This window comes from Chlorocebus sabaeus, chromosome 12 (genome assembly GCF_047675955.1).
Source record: "Chlorocebus sabaeus isolate Y175 chromosome 12, mChlSab1.0.hap1, whole genome shotgun sequence".
In the NCBI taxonomy this organism is placed as follows: Eukaryota; Metazoa; Chordata; class Mammalia; order Primates; family Cercopithecidae; genus Chlorocebus; species Chlorocebus sabaeus.
In genome coordinates this window covers 31,193,353-31,216,964 of record NC_132915.1, presented here as the reverse complement: position 1 = coordinate 31,216,964, position 23,612 = coordinate 31,193,353, and the positions used below count along the sequence as shown (strand labels likewise).

At 43.1% G+C, this 23,612-nt stretch overlaps 1 protein-coding gene across 11 annotated transcripts in view; it reads right to left on the bottom strand.

Moving 5' to 3' along the window:
• Window positions 1-23,118, bottom strand: part of SMARCA2 (SWI/SNF related BAF chromatin remodeling complex subunit ATPase 2) — a 182,050-nt gene extending 158,932 nt beyond the window's left edge. For 2 of the 11 annotated variants that reach the window (XM_037998454.2, XM_007969380.3), the window contains exons 1-3: window positions 22,994-23,118; window positions 8,534-8,794; window positions 4,453-4,582 (exon numbers count right to left, since the gene is read on the bottom strand). In XM_037998454.2, coding sequence (XP_037854382.1) covers window positions 4,453-4,582; window positions 8,534-8,758 — 355 coding nt within the window. In that variant the 5' untranslated portion in view covers window positions 8,759-8,794; window positions 22,994-23,118. Of the gene's footprint in view, window positions 1-4,452; window positions 4,583-8,533; window positions 8,795-20,364; window positions 20,383-20,604; window positions 20,878-20,901; window positions 20,990-21,017; window positions 21,035-21,196; window positions 21,570-22,185; window positions 22,201-22,255; window positions 22,277-22,993 lie in introns of those variants that run through there. The other 9 variants (XM_037998457.2, XM_073021544.1, XM_037998455.2 and 6 more) reach the window with 9 other exon arrangements.
• Between the last annotated feature and the right edge of the window lie 494 nt (window positions 23,119-23,612).

The window sequence follows — 23,612 nt, the reverse complement described above, 5'->3', positions numbered from 1 at the left end:
TGAGACAGTTACATTAAACATAACAATTTAAACTCTGGCCGGGCGCGGTGGCTCACGCCTGTAATCCCAGCACTTTGGGAGGCCGAGGCGGGCGGATCACAAGGTCAGGAGATCGAGACCATGGTGAAACCCCGTCTCTACTAAAAATACAAAAAATTAGCTGGGTGCAGTGGCGGGCGCCTGTAGTCCCAGCTACTCGGGAGGCTGAGGCAGGAGAATGGCGTGAACCCGGGAGGCGGAGCTTGCAGTGAGCCGAGATCTTGCCACTGCACTCCAGCCTGGGCGACAGAGCGAGACTCCGTCTCAAAAAAAAAAAAAAAAAAAAAAAACAACAACAACAACAAAAATAAACTCTGAAAAAAAGAACCTGGTCACTGGAAAATCAATACAAAAAAAAAAAAACTTACCTCAAATTTGATCAAAAAAATTGAGAGTGAAATAAAAATTATTTTTGAGTTAGTCAGTACAACAAAATTTCACCTCAAATTTGATCAGAAGAAAACGGAAGTGAGAGTTATTTCCCAGAATTTGTAGGGATGTGAATGGAATCATTCTGTCACAGTATTTTATTAAAAATAGAGATTTTTATTTCTACATGAATAGCATTCCATAAAACTTGAAGAAAAACAGAATCTAAGTGATACAACAACATCACATATTTTGGTAATTATCTTTAGTTGAGAAAACAGAGTGAAGAAATTGCCCGAGAGTGAATATACATTTGTCAGTAGGATGACAATGTTGATGCAGATTCCGCTCTTTTTGGAATCCTGTATGATTTGCTTGTTTGGAAGTAGTCAAAAGTGGCAATTTTCTTTCCCTAGTTTTCAAGGGCTATTATCTCCCCAGTTTCACCTTGCCTCAGAGAGATGCAATAACCTTTCTCCTATTAATGATCTAGAACTTCTACGTGCCAATATTATATGAATTTTCTCTACACACATGCACACACACACAAAACTTAAATATATAACTGCCTTTGAAAGGTTTCTATCCAATGGACTAAAAATAAACAGTGTTATCATTGGGACCATAAGGTACACAATTCGGTATTTATTGAAGGAAATGGCTTTGCTTCTTGACCAACACCCTAAAATAACCTAATAGGTTGCTAGGTAGTTAAAGCTCGCAGCCTTCCAATCAATACCACATCTCTCTGTTCCTGTGTTTTTATATTAATAAGTGGCTTTTCACAATGAGTTTTTTAAAGACACGTGCTATTACCAAGTCTAAATTCTTTTTAGATCATTATATAAAATAGGACTGCATTATACTAATACTGCTTTATTCAAAAATATACCCTAAAATAACTCATTCCTCAGCCTACAATGCACTTTACTATTTTAGAGAATATTACACGTTAATTCTGATTCCCTTTAATACAGACCTTTGCATTTAAAGTTATTATACTTCATTGAAATTACATAAAAGTTGAGATCATTTTAAACTGTTGACTCTTTAATACACAAACTTCCACACCTAATTGAACAAAATTTACTAATATCTATATAGCCATGTGCTAGATATCATGTCAAGTGTTGTGGATTCCAAGATAAATAAGACATCATTCTTGTGTTGAAGAGAGGAGCCAAGTGATCACAGAAATAAAAGTAAAAATGCTCTCAATTACGATTTGTGCATTTGAAGTGGTTTTAGTTTTCAGGTTTTCCTAGGACTCCACTATTAAGAGTTACTGCAATGACTGGAGCAGAAAAAGTAAGCACCTGGCTTTAAGAATCACTAAATATTACTCATCTATACCTCCCAGGTATTAAAAATAAAGGTTTAAGTCCAGGCATGGTGGCTCATGCTTGTAATCCCAGCACTTTGGGAGGCTGAGGAGGGTGGATCACTTGAGGTCAGGAGTTCAAGACCAGCCTGGGCAACATGGTGAAACCCTGTCTCTATTAAAAATACAAAAATTAGCTGGGTGTGGTGGCACACGCCTGTAGTTCCAGCTACTCAGGAGGCTGAGGCAGAAGAATCGCTTGAACCTGGGAGGCAGAGGTTGCAGTGAGCTGAGATCACGCCACTGCACTGCAGCCTGGGCAACAGAGGGAGACTGTGCCTCAAAAAAAAAAAAAAAAAAAAAAAAAAATATATATATATATATATATATATATATATATATATATATATATAAAGGTTTATATTAGCTCCATGAATATACTTGGCCCCTTCAAATTTAAATGATAAGCCTGGAAATACTGTCTTACTTCACTCATAACAGTGAATGAGTCAAATTTTTTCTTCTTATACAGCAAAAAGTCCCAGAGCTTTAGGCTGCTCTTCTGACATGGTCAAGATTCTATGAGTTATCTGCAACAATTATGCCTGCCTGCCACTAAAATTCAGATAAGAGTCTGGGATGTTCAAAAGCCTGTTCAAATATTAGTGGGGAGGCACTCCTATGCCTCCACGACTTGACTATTTATATTTCAAAAAGAAAACAACTGTGCTTAGACTTCTCTAAATCCTCACAGCCAAAAGTCTTCCCTCAGGTAGATGGATATCTGATCATGGATGGAGGAAACACACACATTAATTACACAAGATTATATATAGCAACACATAAACCATAAACCTTGAATTAGAATATCTACATATTAATGTCAATTAGTGCTAGATTAACTCATGCCCGTCACATGTTGAAATGACTACATAATGACTCTGAAATCAGGCTACATTGTATTAAAAGGCTTTGAGGTACCTGAATAGTTTTCAACAGTGAGGAAAAGAAAGAGGACTTGTTACGTATGAAGAAGAAAAGAAATATGCCGTATTTCTTTTAGCCATTGTTGTGAGTTGAATTGAATTGTGTTCCCCCTCCTCCAAATATGTTGAAGTCCTAACCCCTAGTACCTGGGAATGTGCCTTACTTTGAAATAGTATTCTGTTTCTTTTTTTTTTTTTTTTTTTTTTTTTGAGATGGAGTCTTGCTCTGTCGCCAGGCTGGAGTGCAATGGTGCAATATCATCGGCTCACTGCAACCTCTGCCCCCGGGTTCAAGCGATTCTCGTGCCTCAGCCTCCCGAGTAGCTGGGACTACAGGCACGCACCACCACGCCCAGCTAATTTTTGTATGTTTAGTAGAGACGGGGTTTCACCATGTTGACCAGGATGGTCTCAATCTCTTGATCTCGTGATCTGCCCACTTCAGCCTCCCAAAGCGCTAGGATTACAGGCTTGAGCCACCAGGCCCGGCCTGAAACAGTATTTTTGTAGCTGTAATCACGTTAAGATGAGGCCATACTGCATTAGGGAAGGCCCTAATCCAATGAATGGTCCCCATAAAAAGAAGAAAATCTGGGTCGGGCACAGTGGCTCACACCTATAATCCCAGCACTTTGGGAGGCCGAGGTAGGCGGATGAAGAGGTCAGGAGATCGAGACCATCCTGGCTAACACAGTGAAACCCCATCTCTACTAAAAAAAATACAAAAAATTAGCCAAGCGTGGTGGCAGGAGCCTGTAGTCCCAGCTACATGGGAGGCTAAGGCAAGAGAAGCCGAGCGTGGTGGCGGGCGCCAGTAGTCCCAGCTACACGGGAGGCTAAGGCAGGAGAATGGTGTGAACCCGGGAGGCAGAGCTTGCAGTGAGCAGAGATGTGCCACTGTACTCCAACATGGGCGACAGAGCAAGACTCCGTCTCAAAAAAAAGAAGAAAATCTGGACACGGACAGACACACAGGAAAAAAATCATGTGGATACTAAGGCAGAGATTGCAGTGATGCATCTGCAAGTCCAGGAATGCCAAGGATTGTTGGCAACCACCAGAAACCAGGAAGAAGCAAGGAAGGATTCTTCTCCAAAGCCTTCAGAGAGAGCATGGCCCTGCTGATGCTTCGATTTCAGACTTAGCCTCCAGAATTATATAAGAGAATACATTTCTGTTTGTGGTAATTTGCTATGACAGGCCTAGCCACCCACCAGAAATGACACGTAATTTCACTGCCAGATAAAGCTGCCTTATAGACAATGGATAAGCATGCAATTTAAGGGACACAGGTGGTTCACCTTACCTTCACATCTACACTGTTGCTGGGAAGCAGGCCTAGATTCTCTTTCTGGCCCTCTCACCGACTGGACATGTAAACTTAGCAAAACAAAGTAAATTGTCCAGCTTTATCTTCTCCATCTATAAAACTGGGATAACATAATTCACCTTAAAAGATTACGATAAAGATTCTGGATAAAGTACACAGAGCACGTTGCAGACTGCTTGCACACATGATGGCTAGTAAAATTACTAGGACTTCAGAAATAAAATTTCCCATACAAATCATCAGATTGTATTGGTGAGGATGGAGGTAGATTTCTATAAGGAAAAGAAACCCTGCTGGATTTGATCTTCCTTAGACACATTCTTTGGAAGTCATAATTAAAACATCCAACAGGAAAGACCGAAAGACTATGCTGGGGAACCAGTATCAGGTGTGTAGCTGACACAAACCTTGGCTGTGTTGATCCATTGGACTCTGGGGAGGGCCCATGCCTGGGTGAGGTGGTCGCATACCAGTGCCCTTCATGGATCCACAATGGATGTCTTCTACAATCCCCTTGTCGTGTATCCCATCGATGGGCTGAAACATTTAAAGGACATCAGTTAGACACCTCTATAAGGGAAAACATTTCTATTTGGAGTTTTCAGACCCCTTCCTAAGTTCTTCAAAAGTGTGGCACAATCATTTACTACCTGTTCTAGAGTTAAAAAAAGAAGGAGACTAGACCAAAAGGATCAGCAAACTATCTGTAAGTCAAATGTTAAGTCTTTAAACAGTGGATTTTTTTTCTTTTGTTTTGTTTTGTTTTGTTTTGTTTTGTTTTGTTTTGTAATATCGAAACGGGCAATGAAAATGAAGCCCTGGTCACAAGGTAGACAAATATAGGCTATTTTTCCATACCCTGGTAAGTAATCTTGAAACCTGTTATATGTTGAAGTTAGTCTGAAGTCTGAAGGAAGGCTGTTGGACACATCTGTGATGATCCAGTTTTTGGTAATTTTTCTCCATTGGAAGGAAAGGAACGATGGAAAGTTTAAAAGTTGAAACCACAGGGTTCCATGGCAGTTGGAAAGAGAGGAACAGACAGGACAGAGCTGTGAACGGAGGTGAATACTGAAAGGGAAAGAGTGTGCAACAGATAAAGCTATACTACAGAGGGAAGAGGAATGGAAAAGGTTAAAGGCACGGTTTGGAAATAAATAATGAACACACGGGCTGGACCCAAAACTTGAGGCATAATATGTGACAGACATGCAATAAACAGCTATTGAATCGAATCCAATCCAGAATTGGGCAATGGAGCATGTGTTTGAAAAAGGAAAAGTCTATTCCTCCTCAAACTGTAATAGCAATTTTCAAAACAGCCTGAAAGAAATATTTCCAGGAGTTTATAGAAACCAAATGACTTCAAGCAAGAAAGTACGAGTGTTTGCAGTTTTGGAGAAAAGAAAGTTAATTTCTGCAGAGTCAAAAGTATGCACTTGAAAAGAAGAAAAATGTATCATAAAGAGGATTTCAGAAGAAAAATGGGAAGAATCTGGTATAAAGAGTGTCACTGAGTCTGTTAAATAGTAATAATAGAGAGGAAATCAAAGCAACACAGCAGATGTATTTAGGCCACTTGTTTATTTATTTCCAGTAATGTTGAAAAGCAAAAAGCTGAAGCCTCAGAGGGAGAAGGAAGAATAAGAGAAGAAATAAAGCTGCCTATAAAAAGAATGGAAAAAAGTGAAGGCATCTGGTCAGCAGGTGTGAGCTCTACACCCTCACCCAGATCCTCATGCAGGGAACTATCTGAGGGGCTGGGGCTAAGAAGCAGGATGGCAAAAAATGCAAACCTCACAGAATGCGAGCAAAGCAATACAAAAAAAGGGAGTATTTAAGAGGGTAGAGAGAATATAAGAAAGTGTAATAAAAATGCTAGGACATAAAATGAAGGGATCAAAAGAGATAACAATAAAAACGATCCAGGAGAGGCCGGGCGCGGTGGCTCAGGCCTGTAATCCCAAAACTTTGGGAGGCCGAGGCCGGTGGATCATGAGGTCAGGAGATCGAAACCATCCAGGCTAATATGGTGAAACCCCGTCTCTACTAAAAATACAAAAAATTAGCCGGACGTGGTGGCAGGTACCTGTAGTCCCAGCTCCTCTGGAGGCTGAGGCAGGAGAATGGCGTGAACCCAGGAGGTGGAGCGTGCAGTGAGCTGAGATCGCTCCACTGCACTCCAGCCTGGGAGACAGAGCAAGACTCCGTCTCAAAAATAAATAAATAAATACAAACGATCCAGGAGAAAAACACAAAACTGACCCAACACTCACACAATGAATTTTTAAGTGCTAAAGAACAATAAAATTTAGCTAAGTATTTCCCTCACATTTTATCTTTCATTTTGAAGGTGAGATATCTTCAAATTATTCTGAAATTACGTAAGCCACTTAGAGGAAGGTTTACAAGTCATTGATCAGATCTAGAATATAGCTCCCAAATTAATTTAATCTCAACACAAAACAATTTCAGGACTTGCATATGTCAATACGTTCAATAGGTTCCCTGAAAAATATGACACGGAAAACAAGCAGCTTTATTTCTCTAGAGCTCTGACAAGCTAACAAATTTATCTGTTAAAAAAGGAGACAGAAACTAGGAAGTGTTATAGGGATACCCATAATACATTGTTAAATGACAAAAAGGAAGTTTCAGAGTAAGTAACATTGACAATATGATTCTATAATAGTAAAAGTAACAAAAAAATTACACCAATATATACATATCTGTGCTTATACAGTATTTTTAATGAACATACAGAAAAGTAAGATAGAAAAAGCATGTACAACAAGCTATTACTTGGAGTAAAGGTAGGATTATCTGTTTATGTCAGTATTGTTTTCCTTTTCAAAATAATCATATATTACTTTCCTGATTTGAAAATCATCAAATTACAACATTTTTAACAAAAGGATCTTCCCTTTTGGGCTCTGATGGCCCACCCTAAAACTGACCTGAAGTCCTACGTAACTAGAGGAAAGACTTGCTCTTTTCTGTGGTAATCTTTTCCTTTTAAGCCAGGATCTTCCACAGCTTGTCTACTGTAATGGTTCATTTTATGTGTCAACTTGACTGGGCCTCAGGTGCCTAGATATTCGATTAAACATTATTTCTGGGTATGTCTGTCAGGGTATTCCTGGATGAGATTATCATTTGAATTCTTAGACTGAATAAATCAGATTGCCTCCAGCAATGTCGTGGGCCTCATCCAAAATCCATGGAGGGCCTGAATAGGGGGGGAAAAAAAAAAAAAAAAAAAAGCTAGAGGAAAGGAGAAGCTTTCTCTCTGCCTGACTGCTTAAGCTGGGTCTTCTCCTGCCCTCAGACTTGAACTTACTACATTGACTCTTCGGGCTCTTTGGACTCAGACTGGAATGCACATCATCAGTTCTCCTGGTTCTTAGGCCTGTACACTCAGACTGGAAATATACCACAGGTTCTGCTGGGTCTCCAGCTCGGTGACTGCAGATAATAGACTCTCGGCTTCCATAACTGTGTAAGCCAATTCCTCATAATAAGTCTCTTGTTACATATATCTCTATCTCCTATTGGTTCTGTTTCTCTGGAGAATCCTAATGAATACACCTACTTAATGTCAAGAAGCAGCCCTGCCACCCTATACACCTGTGATATCATCCCAAGGAGTGTAAAACCTCTATGTGTCTCATTAGACAAAACCTTCAGATAGTATGTAATGTCCTCATAGATTTTTCCTGGCTACTGCTTACTTTCAAAGCAAACTGTCACAGAGGATCTTGTTTACTTTCTCAAAAGGCTGTTCTCTCTTCTTTGCATCTCCTGTGAAGGCATAATGCCAAATGGTACAGATATGATCATCCCCACAGCAACAATCCAAGCCTCATAAATAAAGGATAATTATAACCTTAGTCCAGAAACAAACAGCTGGACGTGAGCTCTGCAAAAATCAGAACATTCTTCCAAAACCAGAATAAAACTGCTTCCCAGAGAGACAGCAATGTGCATTTTAAGGATTCCCTAGAAACTATTTAATTTCAATAAAGTCCTTTTCCAAAAATCCTTTAGATAAAGACTTTTTCCTTTTACTCTTTGGGATCTAATTTTTGTTAATAAATGTCAACCTTTTTAGGAAAGAATAATTTTCAGTATGTTCATTAGTGGATAAGTTACTTAACACAGATAGGAAAAAATAAGACTTATAGACTAATACACTAATTCGCCAAGACAAAAATACCTTCAACCCACAAATCACAGGATCTACTTGTCAGAACTGCATAGTCTATCTCAGTATTTTAAAAAGTCAACATCTGATCTTCGTAACTGGTGCAACATCTGTAACAACAAAAGTACCTCACAATATGCGTTTTTAATAATATATGAGATATATAAGACAAAGATCTTGCTTGATTTTCTTGTCAACAACAGTAGAAAGGGGGATGGGGTTATCAGAAATATTAGCCATCCACTTATCAGAAGTCGAGTTTGAATGGGAGAACAAACTCTTACCTTATGCATTTGATGCATGCTTTCCTGTGGGAAGTCTGTGGACCCCATCGTCGGCATAGGATGGGAGACACTCGGAGGTCCAGGACTTGGCCCCATCATGCTGTGGACGGAACCTGGGGAAGGTCCAGGTCCTGGACTGGGCCCAAGAATTGGCCCAGGGGAAGGCCCAGGCCCTGGCGAAGGCCCTGGGTGGGGCATCGCACCAGGGTCTGTGGGCGTGGACATCTACTTCTCCTGTCTCTGCCAGTCAGTAGAGTAATGCTAAGTTGAAAAGCAGAAAAAAGGAAGGCATGTTTTAAACATGATGTTAAGATCAGAATAAAACAGTTGTTAGCATTTGATGGTGCCATTTCTGTAACAAACATCAAACAGAGCTGCCCTGTCTATTCCAGATGTTTGAGTGAGTATGATATACATCCGTCTGCCCTAGTCTTTATGAAGACCACTTGTTTAAAAAAACGCACACACTAAATGATTCCCCAGAAAAATATAAATCATCTAAGATACAAAAAGACTCACTGGAGAAACTCAAATTTAACACATAAGCAGAATTCTAAACAAGTTTGAAATTTATTACTGAAGTCAACAGATGCTCTCCATTACTTACTGCCTTGGACACCTTACAAGTCATTAACCCCCACAAACCCATTAAAATACAGAACCCTTTCAAAAGTATCCAACCAAGACTCATTTTCATAAGTGAGTGGGCATTCAAAACTTCAAGATAGTTAAACGGGGAAAAATACAATCTTCTAATCTGAGAATGAAAGAGAAGTCCCAATCATGAAAAAAGCAAAGGCTACAGGAATCAGACAAATATGGGTTCAAATACTCATATATATAACTACTAGCTACTTTATTTAATGGTTCTTCTTTTGAGATTTCAATGCAATGACACGTGTGAAAAACCCAGCTGTAGTCTCAGCACAACAAATGGCCACCCTTACTTAGCACTGCTTTCCCCACCAACTCCACTCTACCAGAAGTGATCAGGAGGGACAGTTTAAGATGTGATCCTCTTGCCAGCTAATTAATTGAAGCAGAGACCCCTCGGACAGTTAAAACCAGGGATTTGGCTGGGTGCAGTGGCTCACGCCTGTAATCCCAGCAGTTTGGGAGGCTGAGGCAGGTGGATCACAAGGTCAGGAGTTCGAGATCATCCTGGCTAACATGGTGAAACCCCGTCTCTACTAAAAATACAAAAAAATTAGCCAGGAGTGGTGGCGGGCGCCTGTAGTCCCAGTTACTTGGGAGGCTGAGGCAGGAGAATGGCAAGAACGCAGTGAGCTGAGATCACACCACGGCACTCCAGCCTGGGCAACAGAGCGAGACTCCATCTCAAAAAAAAAAAAAAAAACAAAAAAAAAACAGGGATTTGTCCCAGACCTGGCCCTGGTCAAGAATCTTGAGAGAAGTCATCCATGACTACTGGATCAGAGCTCACCACAGATGAGGTGTGGAAATTCTGGTTCTACAATTTCAGCAAAACTATATTCCACCACCCACACTCTAAGGCTTCTTGGCATCCCCATTGGAAATGCCTCATAGAGTGGGTACAACTGCATCTTGGATATGAGCCAGAATGAGTAAATAAGCTGTTTTTCACATTCTGATAGAGATCAATGATGCCAGCAAGATAGCTGAATACCACTAGCAACAGTAATCCTTCTATATTATGATGTTACCTTGGAGGCACACACCTATACATGGAGAAAGTTCTTGCTGTCAACCTCACAAAGTACAGAATACATACCCTAAGTGATTTGCTTACCCATTATTTAGTGGCAGAGATGGAATGAGACTGTGGTGGCCTAGTCACCACAGCAGGGCTCTTTACCCACAGGGGAATGACGGGCTGGAGGGGCAGTACAAAAAACACATTCTTTCCATTCCTAGCGACCCATCGCTCGCACTGAATCTCTAGAGTATGAGGGCCATGAAGGCAGGGCATGTGTGGTTTCCCTTCCGCATTCCCAGCACCTCAACCAGCATACAGTCATAGCTCAAAAATTATCTGATGAATCCACTGCAGAGGAAATTTCAAGGGCCAACTATTAATAAAATCAACTCCTTAATTTTAACCTTAATTTTTCATATTTTTAGAGACAGGGCTTCTCTCTATTGCCCAGGCTGGAGGACAGTGGAGAGCTCATGGCTCACTGCAGCCTCAAAACTCCTAGGTTCAAGTGATCCTCCCCCACCAGCCTCCCAAGTAGCTAGGACTACAGGCGGCACCACCATGCCAAGCTAATTTTTTTTATCTTTTGTAAAGACAGAGTCTCACTATATTGCCCAGGCTGGTCCTGAACTCCTGGCCTCAAGTGATCCTCCCACCTTGGCCTCCCAAACCACTGGGATTACAGGTGTGAGCCACTGCAGCCGGCTTCAGTTAATTTTATAAATAAAAACCACAGAGCGGTCAGTGTTTGAGTTGTGTTCCCATAAAGATATCCTTAAAGTGTAGGCAAGAATTTAGGCCATTTTGACAAATAAATTAGAGCTAAAACGCAAAGCAGTCAAAGGCTACTTCAGAGTGATCATAAGCAGGGTATCAAAACAGGACAAAGGGAACCCAGTACAAGTGGCTTCTAAACAACAGAGGAGCCTCAACAGTGAATTACAGCCTTGAATTCACTAGAGAGCCCCATGTTATTATTTATTCTTTGTGATGAACAAAGCAGACGGAAGTAACTTTTTTTTTTTTTTTTTTTTGCTTTCCACCACCTCACACAGGTTCAGTCAGCATTTTAAATTTAGGAAGCTGACGTCAATTCAGTGCTACTACAAGATATAATATTCTTTCATGTATATCAGCATGTTAATACACCCTTTTATTTTTTAGTGAATAAAAGGAAATTGCTTACTTCCTGTTACGGTTTACACTGAAATCAGCTTCAATAGGTATTACAGTAATATACCAAGAGTTTGAACAATGAAGATACAAATACTGAAGTAAGTTAGGCTGATATTCCTACTTTTAATATAAGTGATGCGTATTAAATATGAAATTCTAATATATATTAGCCCATAATGCTACTTTCCGCTTGCATTATCATTTCCACCTGGGAATCTCAGAGAATGCTGTAATTACTCATATATAGTCCCATAAAAATGCTTCTCATTTTTTTGTTGAAGGAAACTATTAAAAATGTCTTAGAGGGAGAACATGTTACAAGGGAAGTGGAAAATTACGGGCATATAATTGGAATGTTAATATAGAAACATGTTATATGGAAACTAATAAGAAGAGAACCTCAGATGCCTGGACTTCAATGAATGTGTGTGGCTCAGACTAACAGTAAAGTTTAACAAATGAAGAAACTTAGCCTGTGCCATATAACTAATGAATGGCAGAGATCTGGACTCTCATAGAACTTGATGTGATATTCACTGATGTCCCACTGGGAGCTGAGAGACCTGGGTTCTGGTCTCAGGGTCACCACCAACTCTGGGGCCCTGGGAAAAGTGCCTTTCCTCTGGGGTCTTGACTTCCTCTAGGCTGAGGATAGGAGTATCTCAAAGGACCCTTCCAGCTGTCCATCCATGACTTGATGCCTGCTGCCTCCAGAGCATCTTGAAGACTTCATCCAAATCTGTGTGTTGGAAAGTCCATTAATGGACTCCCAAGGCAAAATCAGGGCTGCCCTAGGATCTGCTGTGGCTACCATCACCCAAGTATACCCAAGGGGAGGACTCTCAAAGATGAGGTCTATAATCCTGGCCTCTTATTCTTCCTCTTCATTTCAGGTGGCAACTTTATTTTACAGTTCAAGTATATAATTAAACTTTCCCACAGTATGAAGAAACCTGGGGAAATAAATTAGAAAGAGGTGCTAGTCTCAAGCAGCACATCATTACTAAGTTAGTATGATTAAGGTTTAAAGTCCAGTATTAGTCAACTCCGCTTCTCCCTCACCAGCCCTGCTGGTATCCCCTGGACTCTCTGCCCCTTTCTTCTCCAAAGCACTAATGAGACAATAGAGATAGGGTGGTGATGAGAGCAGTAAGCATAGTAGGGTAGGCTGGAGGAGAGGGCCCAGATGGACTTCACAGGGCAGTGGTAGGTCTACTCACATAATAACACACAAAATCTATTTTTATTTTGTGTTGGGAGAAGGAGGGAGTTTCACATTGTCACAGAAAAGAACAACCTGCTCCACAAGTATCTGTATGTGGCTAACAACATAATGACAAAAATGTATCTGGGGAGAGGGGGACACAGCAACCTCCCCATACACATGCATTGCTGGTCCCCATCTTCCCCTAGACCAGGACTCCCCAAGGGCCAAACCACTATGTTCTTAGGCAAGAATTTCTCAGCAGTATACTCTGTCTTGATTTCATCCTTACTTCCCACTTTCCCACATTCACAACTAGAGACTGTGTGTTTTTAAAAAGAAGAGGCCCCAGAGGAACTCTCCAGAGCTCCAAACACCACAGTCATCCTCCCTCGGTCAAATCTCCATCCTCTGCCCTTAGCTGAAAGGCTCAGCACAGTCATCCGCATATTAAAAGTTCGACTTCATGGAATTTTAAGGGTCACCACTCCAAAACTTGTGTCTTACAGTCTAATTGTAATCAACAGAAACTCCAAAGACCCCCACATGTAGAGTAATATTTGAACACACCTATGTGTGTTTCCTAATAATTCTGGTGACTTGAAGAGACATTTCGCCACACCCCCATTGAAAAGATGAGAGCAGTAAGGCAGAAAGGGAAAACATAGCTTCCCCAAAGTAACATCTGCAACAGGAGAGAAATCTCAGGCAGAACCTTTTATCTCTTGACTCCCAGTCCAACACTGAGCTATTACACGGATCAAGCAAGAAATGTTTCCACCAGAGTTTTCACCAGGCCAGAGCGATGTGCAGGGTTAGAAAGTAGAAGACAAAGAAAAAGATGTCAGAAACAATGGGAAGGATATCTTGCAAGGACTAGGCTTTGGCTGTAATCATATATTAACTTATCACAGGCTAGAGAAGTAAAGAGAAGCCCTGAAATGTGAAATGAAGACAATGTCATAAACTGAAAAGGTCGATGATGTTTTAGTTACTTATTCCCTACTATACCGAGTATCTACCAGGTACAAGGCATGCAGGGGGTACAAAAATGAAGAGAAGGCTTACCCCACAACTCTGGAAGTCTGATAGGGAAATGAGACTTGTGTATAAGTAGCAACAAGAGAAAAATATTGAAAGATCCTATAGGACACGGAGGGGCACAGCTAAACTATCCAACATAGCCATAGAGTGGGAGATGTTACTTTTAGCTCAGAGGGTAGAGGAGAGAAAGGAATTAGGTAAAGTGTAATGGAGAAGGTAGCATTTCAGCAAGGCCTTTACGTTAAAAAAAAAAAAGTTCCCTAGAAACTTTTAGTTTCTAGTCACAGAGTTTAGGGAAGCACAGCAACCTTGACAATATCTCTTAAATTGCTCTTCACCAAACTTCATAAGAAAGCACAAGGAAATCTTGGATCTCCAGCCTGTCTTTTTTCACTGCTCACGTTACAGAAAAACTTTGAGGTCCAGGTTAAAGGTGGAATATCAGAAATAAAAGTTAGGCCCAGTCCACATCTCTAAGAAGATCCCAGTCTTATTAGCGTTCTGGCTGTTACAGGAGAACTGCAAGGTTCAGGAGATAGTTAAGATAAGAGTTCTTTTTATGTCTGTTTGCTGATTCAGAACATCTCCCCTGACCTGAAGGGCTGCCTCTTGTTTTCTATGTGGCTTTCTCTATAAAGGAATTGATAATACACCCACAAGAAGTAGCAACATCTTTAGAACTGGGCCTCAAGCACTGCTATTCTTAATGGGGAAGCAGTGCGGGGGTAAGGAGAACAGCAATGCAGATAAAGGAAATAAATCTACCCGAAGTTTCTTTTTTAGAGGCCAAGGTTGTCGGGATAAGCGGTGAAACATTACCAAGGCCCACACTGCTTCTTGGTCTGAGCTGTGCAACTTTAAACAATGCATAATGTGATTTGTACCACAGATAAAAATCGCACTTGGTTTTAAAGTTAACATTATAAGTTCCTCCATCAAGACCCTAGAAAATCATTGAAAACATTTCTTCAGCATTTTTGTGGTTATTCACGACACTTTCCCATTCGTTTCAAAGTCAAATATGTTTTTTAAAAGTTGTTGGATTAAAACTTTCCTCTGTTCCTTGGGCTTCTGTGAACTTTCCTTCATCTTTCAATCAGGGAAACAAATTAGGATGTGTGTGAGTGCTGCCCTCACTTTAAATAAACTGCCTTGGGAACCGTCCTTGCCCAGAGTCAGACCTGGCAAAGGCTGTGAGGCAGCTCTGTGCACAACAGAAGATAACAACAAACTCGGGCAGCAGCTAATTAGTCCCCCATGAACCTCAGACACTGCCTTAATAGGATCCTGCCTCTTAACATTACCACCCCTATAGATACCATGAGTTGCCATCTCAAAAGAGTCTACCTGTGATGCAATTTCATGGTCTTTCCATGAGGACTGACAATGGTCCCACAAAGGAAAAATTGTTTTAAAAAGGGAATTTACGAGAAAACCCAAAGTGTTAGAAACCCTTTAGCAAAGCATCCTCTACTCTAAGACTCATGTCCATTAATAGTTATAAAGGTAATCACAGATGACTATCACTTTTAAAATTCAGTGGAACCCAAACTGCTGGGCAAACTGGTCAAAACAAAACCTAACAAACTAAAAAAAAAAAGTTTCAAATCATGACACTCTGAAAGGTAGTAGGTCATGTACGTTTACACATATGCCTCTCTCTCCTAGGTTAGGCCCTTTTGCAAAGCAACCTCATTCTGGATGTTGATAAGAATCAACAATAGCCACTTCCTTTTCTGTCTGCCAAGATAAGTTTATTTATACTTTAAACATATAAAAAGAAGAGTCTGAAATACATACTTTAAAAACCTCTGGTTGAAATGGCACATTTTTATTGAAGAGTAAAACTCAACCATCATATGTTGAATGAAATAAAGTTATATGATAGGCACTCATTAAATGTCAACTGGCCCTGACTTTCATAGTAGCAACAATTCAACAATGAACTCCAAGTTCATTGCAGTTAAAATAGGTAACAGCCATTAATGATGTTAATATGCCTTTTAAAAAATCAACAAATGAGTTCATTTAACTTGAGTTTCAAGCTCCTTACCTATAAAATAGAGATAATAGTAGTTGACTACAACTTCAATTTTGATACGAATCAAATAAAATGTGAGATATAAAGATGCCTTGTGAGCTATCATATGCTCGCATTATTGCCAGGATCCTTCTAACAGCTTAATTCCCACTCCGGACTTGAATCCACAATTTGCCAGATTAATCTAAAATATTGCTTTGTTCATGTATTCCCTTGCTCAAAACTTCTGAGACAAGCCTCCAATACAGATTGGATAAAAGATTCATGCTTTAGCCTGCAAGTCAAGTCTTTCCACAATCTCCGACTTTATCTTCTGAAAATTCTCCCCAACTGGAACTTCTTGCTCCAGGCAACCAGGTCAAAACAGGTACATTGGTCTTTCCACGTTCCTTCAGGCCGGGTCTCTGTGATCTCAGGGCTTTCTTCTGATCTGGGATGCTCAGATGCCACCACCCCCACCTCTGCCCTCCCCCTACAGCAACCTTATCCCATCTCAAAGACCTTATCTACCCCATCAACTCAAGAAAGCTCATCCTGATCTCTCTCTCTGTGTATCACACGGCCCATGCACTTTACCATTTGTTATTTGTATTCAACATGCTATTATAAATACAATATTAAATGTTCAGGTACATTCTTCAAAACACATAAATTATCAATTACAGATCATCTGTTTTTTACAGAATTTTGGACTTTGCCTAATGGTCTTTTAGTATAGCACAACAGCAAGCCACAAAATAATTGTGAATATTTGCGAAGCCATTTATTACACGCCCAGTTCAACAAAGCAGAGGGGGAAGACGGGAGAGGGCTTTCCTTCAGGACATCCAGTTTCCATGTGTGATAACGCATCTCCCAGTGGGATGGTAAAAACTGAAATATACCACATCAAGTAGGTAAAGAAATGTAGAATCATCCTGAACCAGAAAAACGCATTTTAAGTGAAAACTGGTATAGAATTTCCCTTGGATAACCTGTAAGCCAATATATGATGTTTCTTTTTGGTTAGAGATTTTTACCATTTTTAAGGAATTTTGAATTCCAAATTCTGAATTTAGTCGTTTTTGTTTTTGTTTTTTTTTAAAGGAGGGAGTTTCAATTATATTTAACGGTTTTCGAACTTTAAATATTATTTCAACTTCTGTGGGCCCCATTCATCAACTTACAAAACGGCCAGCCCATATTTAAATTAGGCCGGTTTCTAAAAAGTTTCTAAAATATTAGTGCTTGCACAGATGTAGATGATATATTGGCAAAAGATTGATACTTAAGGCCAGGCGCAGTAGCTCAAGCCTGTAATCCCAGCACTTTGGGAGGCCGAGACGGGCGGATCACGAGGTCAGGAGATCGAGACTATCCTGGCTAACACGGTGAAACCCTGTCTCTACTAAAAATACAAAAAACTAGCCGGGCGAGGTGGCGGGCGCCTGTAGTCCCAGCTACTCGGGAGGCTGAGGCAGGAGAATGGAGTGAACCCTGGAGGCGGAGCTTGCAGTGAGCTGAGATCCGGCCACTGCACTCCAGCCTGGGCGACAGAGCTAGACTCCATCTCAAAAAAAAAAAAAAAAAGATTGATACTTAAATTGATACTAATCCACCTAAAAATACTATAGAATATTGTGATTTTTAAAAATGTTTTAAATCTTACAGGTATATAGCCAGATTATAATTGTTCAAATATTCTGGAAGTCCTAGCTATCTAACAAAATATCCTAATTCATACTAGGCTTCAATTATATAATAATGTATTACAAACCCAGAAATCCAAAAGGACATTATGTCAGAGTTTCAGGCCAAAATCTTGTATTCCGTATCTAAAGCATCATTCCAAATGTGTAAATTAATGAGGTGGTTATATCAAACATTCAAAAGACCAGCTATTTTGTTCCTGAATTTCACTGACTCTAGTCTATGTTTTTCTGAGGTATAATTTTTCAAGCATCTTTAACGATATCTTTACAACTTTTACTACTTAAAAGCTCTCTCTCTCACATATCCTACACTTTCAAGAAAAAGTGCTATATTAACATGGGTAATAATAAAGTCATAATAAACAGTAAGAAAGCTGCAGTTGTACAAATCCAGGTTGCAAGATCCCATTTAACTTAATGATAAATATCTTATGTAAATAAATATGTTCTCTTTCATAATGACTCTGGCAGAACATAGTTTTAGACTCCTATACTCCCTTGTAAGTATAAAGTCGTAAGATTCTATATAGAAAAAATAATCACTCCAGGCCTTCCTAAATATGCTATCAAATAAATTACCACCATGTGTATTTTCTACCCACAACTACTTAGGGAATGACCCATGACTTTATTAACCGGCTAAAGGTCAGAGTCCCCTAATAAGAACCCTTCCAAAAGTGACAGAAAATTCACATCCTCTATTGGCCAAAAACATCTCCAAAACACAACATTTAAGGGGAAAAAAACAATTTAGAAGATAATTATTTTACATTAAAAAGGAGAAATCAGAAATAGCCCCCAAATGTTGTTTTCATACTACGGAAATGTTCTCATCTGCTCACAAGAAATACAGCAGAAGAGAAATGTAACTCATATAGTTTTCTAAGGTCACTCACGTTAACCAAAGAATTTGTCCCTACTGTCCCTTAAAATCGTCTTGACCAGAAACAATAAGAATCAAATCTTAAAGTGGTTAAATCAGGTCCTACCAATACTCCTTCCACTTGCAAATACTGGGAAATAGTTCTTAGTATTACATTTGTGACAATTCGGTTGTCCTCATGGCAGCATGTCAAGATGTCATAAATAGTGATTTATTATTTCTCTGGGGTATCAAAAAGCTGCTGACCTAAGAGAGTTTGACAAAGGCCTTGTTTACAAAGGAAGACTTCTAAAGGAGAAAAAAAAAAAACAAGAAAACACTGGAGGACAGCACCACTTTTATAATTTATAAAAGTCTTCTTTTTTTATGCTCTTGCTGTAATGCATAATAATAAATGTCAAAATATTACAGTAATAGAAGAAGCATCACAATTAACTTTTAGAAAAGGATGTGATATGCTTTTATACTGGCCTGTAGAATGATTTATCTTAAACTTAATCAAAGAAAAATATTTTAAATACTTATCTGCAAAAGTGTTACTTTCTAGTTATACCATGTCAGGAATACTTTAAACAGAATTCAAGCATTAACAATATAATACAAGCCGAGGCACTTCTTCTTTTTTTTTTTTTTTTTTTTATCAATTCTAAGCCTCAGGTGTTGGTCAAAGCACTTTTCAAGAAACTTGACGAGAAATGCTCAAAAACCACTTTACAAACGAACAAAAGAAAAGATCTAAGGCTGCTTTGAACATGCTCTTGTGGTGAATATTTTCTGTGAAACACCACAGTGCAGCTAGTCCTGATGCTGGGCTGTAACTGATATAAGTCATAAGAGAAAGGCTGCATTGAAGGAAGCCCTCCCTCCCCACACCCTCTTCAAGGGTTCTGATACCCCACATTCCTCATTCATTTTAAATGTTCTTTACAAAAATGGCATCTCTCTGATGCCCCCAAGGTAGATGGACCTCTGATCTACTGGGTTGTTTTTATTTTATTTTTTCCCCTCAGTCTACCGCAATAAGTATCTTTTGGACCTAACAGGTGTCTCTAAATCCCCTCTTTACAATAGCAAACATTTGCATTGTAAAGAAGCATTTGAGGAAAAAAAGAAAGCAAGTCCAGGAGAATAAAAGAGCAATTAGATTCCTAAAAGAAAAAGTGTGTCTCATTTTGCATAACAATGCAGCAACTAGGATTCAAATCTGCCACGCCTCTTAACACTTCACCAGTGTGCTAGAGGTAGCCTGGAAGCCTAAAACGCCAATGCTGGCCAACAAGCTTCTGGTAGTGGCCCCCCAGATAGCAGATGGAAAATATTACTGAAAGTATTTGAATGTTAATATGTAAGTATACACATACATAACATTGGGTATGGCTTTTTAAATTATTATTAGGGTTCTCAATGGTTTCTGAGTCTTTGGTGGTTAGATAGAAATTTTCTGCTACTCAACACCCAAGCAACAATCTCATTATTTATGCAAGCATTCTCTCTTCAGACAAGCAAGGCACAGAACCAGGTGTAAATTTTAAGTCTTTTGAAATGGAAGTTTGAAATTTAACTCGCTATTGGTAAGGCAGAAATGTTAAAAATAACCACTCAATGCAGTAAACAAACTGTGTATCCTTAAGGTCTTCCTTGTGCTCTAAGAGTACACCTATAAAGTCATACATGCCTACATGACGACCAGAAAGGAGACAATGATGACACCTCTCCAAAAAATTACTAGCCCAAGTCGCTTTGCTTTTTCCAAAGCACCAACCTCCATCAGGTTAGGGAGGAGGAAAAAAAAAAAAGAGACAACCTTGCAAAACTCACCCAAAAGTTATATAAACAAAGGAGGGGAGAAGCCCAGTCTAGGCTTTGCACCCATGTGCTACTAAAATTACATAACACCCGGTGCAGACATTGAATAAGGAATGGATTCTGCACAACACCCCCACTCCCTCGGCTCCCAAGCTTTCCTCATTCCCTTAAAAAATCCAAACGCCTGGCAAGAGCTAGTGGACGACTTTGAATATTTATTTTATTGCTGGAGTAAATCCTGCGAGAGTTGGAGGTACGTTTAGGCCCGAAGTTTGAATGTGCAACAGCCCCGGGGCGCAGCGACTCACACTCTCCGGACCCGGAGGAGAAAGAACTGACAAGCAACAGCAGCCAGCAAGGCCTTCTTCCCCCTCATGGTGCCTCCCGCTGGAAAGTTTTCCACGCAATCGATCCGAGGACAAGGAGCCCATTTCCCCCGCCTGCCTGACTTTGCAGGAAAGGCGAGCCGGGAGACCGGAGGGGGCTGGCAGGGAAAAAACTGGAAAGCTCCGCACACAGCCGGCGGCAGGGCTGCGCAGGCTCCTTACCTGGAGAACGCGGAACAAAAAGGGGCGCGGGGTTCGCGGAGCTTGGGGTGGCGGCGCGGCCGGCGGACAGGAACCGGTCTCCGAGCCGCAGCTCTAGGCCCGCGCCACAGCCCGCGGCCCGGCCCCCGCCGCCGCCGCTTCCTCCCTCGCGCGCGTCATGTCACGGCAATCAAACATGTCTGTGTGCTGTGTGCGCTTCGTTGCTGTGACTTCCTGATTCTCCGCCGCTCGCGCGCGCACACACACACATTCACAACCACACGCACACGCCACCCCCACCAGCCCTCGCCACCAAACCTCGCCTAGTCCTTCCCGGGCTCCAGGGGAGGGTGCGGGCAGGAGCAGCTGCCCGAGCCGCTGCTCCCGACGCACTGGCTCCTGCGCGCACAACACACACTCACACTCACACTCACCAGTAGACACACTCGCGCCGGCCGGGAGGGCGCGGAGGCTCGAGCCGCGGGAGCTCGCCGCCCCCTCCCACCCCTCCACCCTACTTAGCCGCCCTGCCAAACTTTTTTTTTCCTGCCTGATCCACGTCCAACTTCCCTCCACCCCACCCCCCAAGCAGCCCAGCCAGCCCCGCGCTCACCACCATCCGCAGCAAACGGCAACCCGGATAAAAATAATAATGCAATCCAGGCGGCGGAGGCGGAGGCGAGCGATCAGACACTGGCAGGAGGCGATTTCCCCGCGTGTACCGGAAACCGGCCCAAGTGCCCCGGCCAAGGCGCGGGTGTCCCCTGGAGCCCGCACTGCCGAGCCCCGCCCTGCGCGGTGTAACTGCGCCCAGGCTGCGAGGCCTGGTGCGGGGCACTGAGAGCACGGAGCTCCGTGTGAGCCCTGCGACCGGAGGGCGCCGAGGGGCTGGCGCGCCGGACCGGTTATTTAGGGAAGTGCATCGCGACACCTTTGCAGATGGCATGGCCGTGTTTTGCAACGCAAACGGGAGGAGGGAGGACGGCCGGGTGGAGGGGGAGAGCAAAGGAAGGGGTAAACCAGATTGGGATGGGAATAAAGCAAACTCCTGAGCAGGGAGCGAGAAGGAAGGAGTGCGTGTCATCGTTAAGAGGAGGCTCCTACTCGGTCTCCCCGCCTCCCGCCCTCGCCACCCCCCTATTCCCTCCCCACCGCAGCCCTTCCCCTTCCCGGGCGAATGACACCGCCGCTGCCCGATGGTGCGCGGGTCCTGTTTGTGACAGTCAGGCAGAGAAGATTATCCGGATCATGGCCTCCCTGGCCCGCAGCCGCCGTGGCTCTCCCCGGTCCCGGCGCGCCTCTAGCACCCGGACGATCGCAGGCGCCCCACGCCCGCAGCTCCCGCGGCGCTAGCAAGGGGAAGACGCGAAGCAAAAGAACACAGACCCAGGGAGAGGAAGGGCAGGGTAACGGAGCCTGGCGGGCACCTCCGTGCCCGACCTCCTTGGGGGCCTCCTCCCTCCCCTCCAGCAGTGCGGCCCGGGCCGGACATCCCGAACTTCAACACCCGAGCCTGCGCTGCCGCCAGGTACAGGGGCAGGGACGTCCGCAGCGCCCGGGGCGCAGCCCCCTGTCAGCCCCTTTGCCTAAAGGCCTGCCTACCAATCAGCGTCCCCATCCACGCCGGAGGAAACGCGGAAAGTGGAGGTGACACCTCCGATCAGGCACGCACCGGCCCCGCGGCAGTGGCCGCCGCCTCCTCTGCGCGTCAGCTCGGGCTTCTCCCGCTGCGATCCGCTCACGTCTCCGCAGCCGGAGCCCTTTAAACAAGTCCCTGGGAAGCGGGTGGCAGCAGTGTTCGCTGGCGCCTCGCCGCCAGCCTGGGCTGCTCGCCCTCCTTTCCCATTCCCCTTCCAACTCTTCCGGGGAGGGTACCTCGGGATGAACAGAAGCGTTTCCATCCTCCTCCCCTGTACCCCAGGCCTTCCCCCTCCAGCTGCCACCCCCCTCCCCCCGCCTCGCTTTTAAGGGGATGGGGGGTATTGCAACCTGGCCGAATGTGTGTGTTGCAACCTTGAGTTGGCAGCGCATCTGACTGCCTACTCAGGATCAAGGCTGTGGTTTGTTGGGATTTTTTTCCTCCTTTGCCCCCTTGAAGTAGTAATTATTACTGTTATTATTAGAACAGCAAGGTTCGGATGAAACTTTCTCGTTTCTTCCACGGCCGCCTGGGAGCTGTCGTTACAGCATTCCACCTGAGGCCCGCGGGGAGGAGGCGGGCTTTTTTTGTTGTGGCGGTTGGCCCGCCTGTTTGTTTTGGTCTCCTTGCATGCACAATAAATAATAATTAGGATAATAATGAATAATCCCGGGCGAAGGCGGCGCGGTGCTGGAGGGGTTTGCGCGGCGGCTGCAGCTGGGCGGCCGAAGGGAGGGGAAAGAGGAGAAAAGAGTTGTAAGTTATATTTACCTTGCTCGCGAGGAGTGTGCTGGCTGAATCTCTTCCCTCTCTGAGTCACCCAGAGTACAGAAACGAGGGAGAGAAGACTAGATTATGAATATGACTTCATTGATGACAGCCGTCCCCTCCTCTTCCTAAACTCGGGCTCCGCCCAGCGTCCCACCCTCGCCTCCTCCGCGGGCGCCGGAAGACGCGCCGCAGTTGGCTCCGCGCGCCGCTCCTCCCTGCCCCCCCGGGCGCCGGTTGGCGGGACGCGCCTGTCACTCGCCCAGCTCAGCGACTCCGGGAGCGCGGGGGGAGGAGTGGGCGGTGTGCAAGAATGTGGATCGAGACAGCTCTACTGTATGCGTGGATCCGTGTGTGTCTGCAAGGCGCCGGCTCTCGGGCGGTGTTTGTGCCTGGAGCAGAGAAACTGCGCAGGATGCAGAAAGCCCCAAGCCCTGCTGGAGTTGGGCGCCCGCTATCCCTTCCCTGGGAGTCCTCTTCTGCGGGCGCTGCGGGGCTCCTCCAGGGAGACTGGGGAAGGGGAGGAAGCGAAGCAAAAAGGGAGGGCAGCCGTAGTAATAGCGCGTAGTAGTTTGGGGGTATGTGGAGAAGGTGCTGGAATTTAACTGTGCCTCCGCCTGCC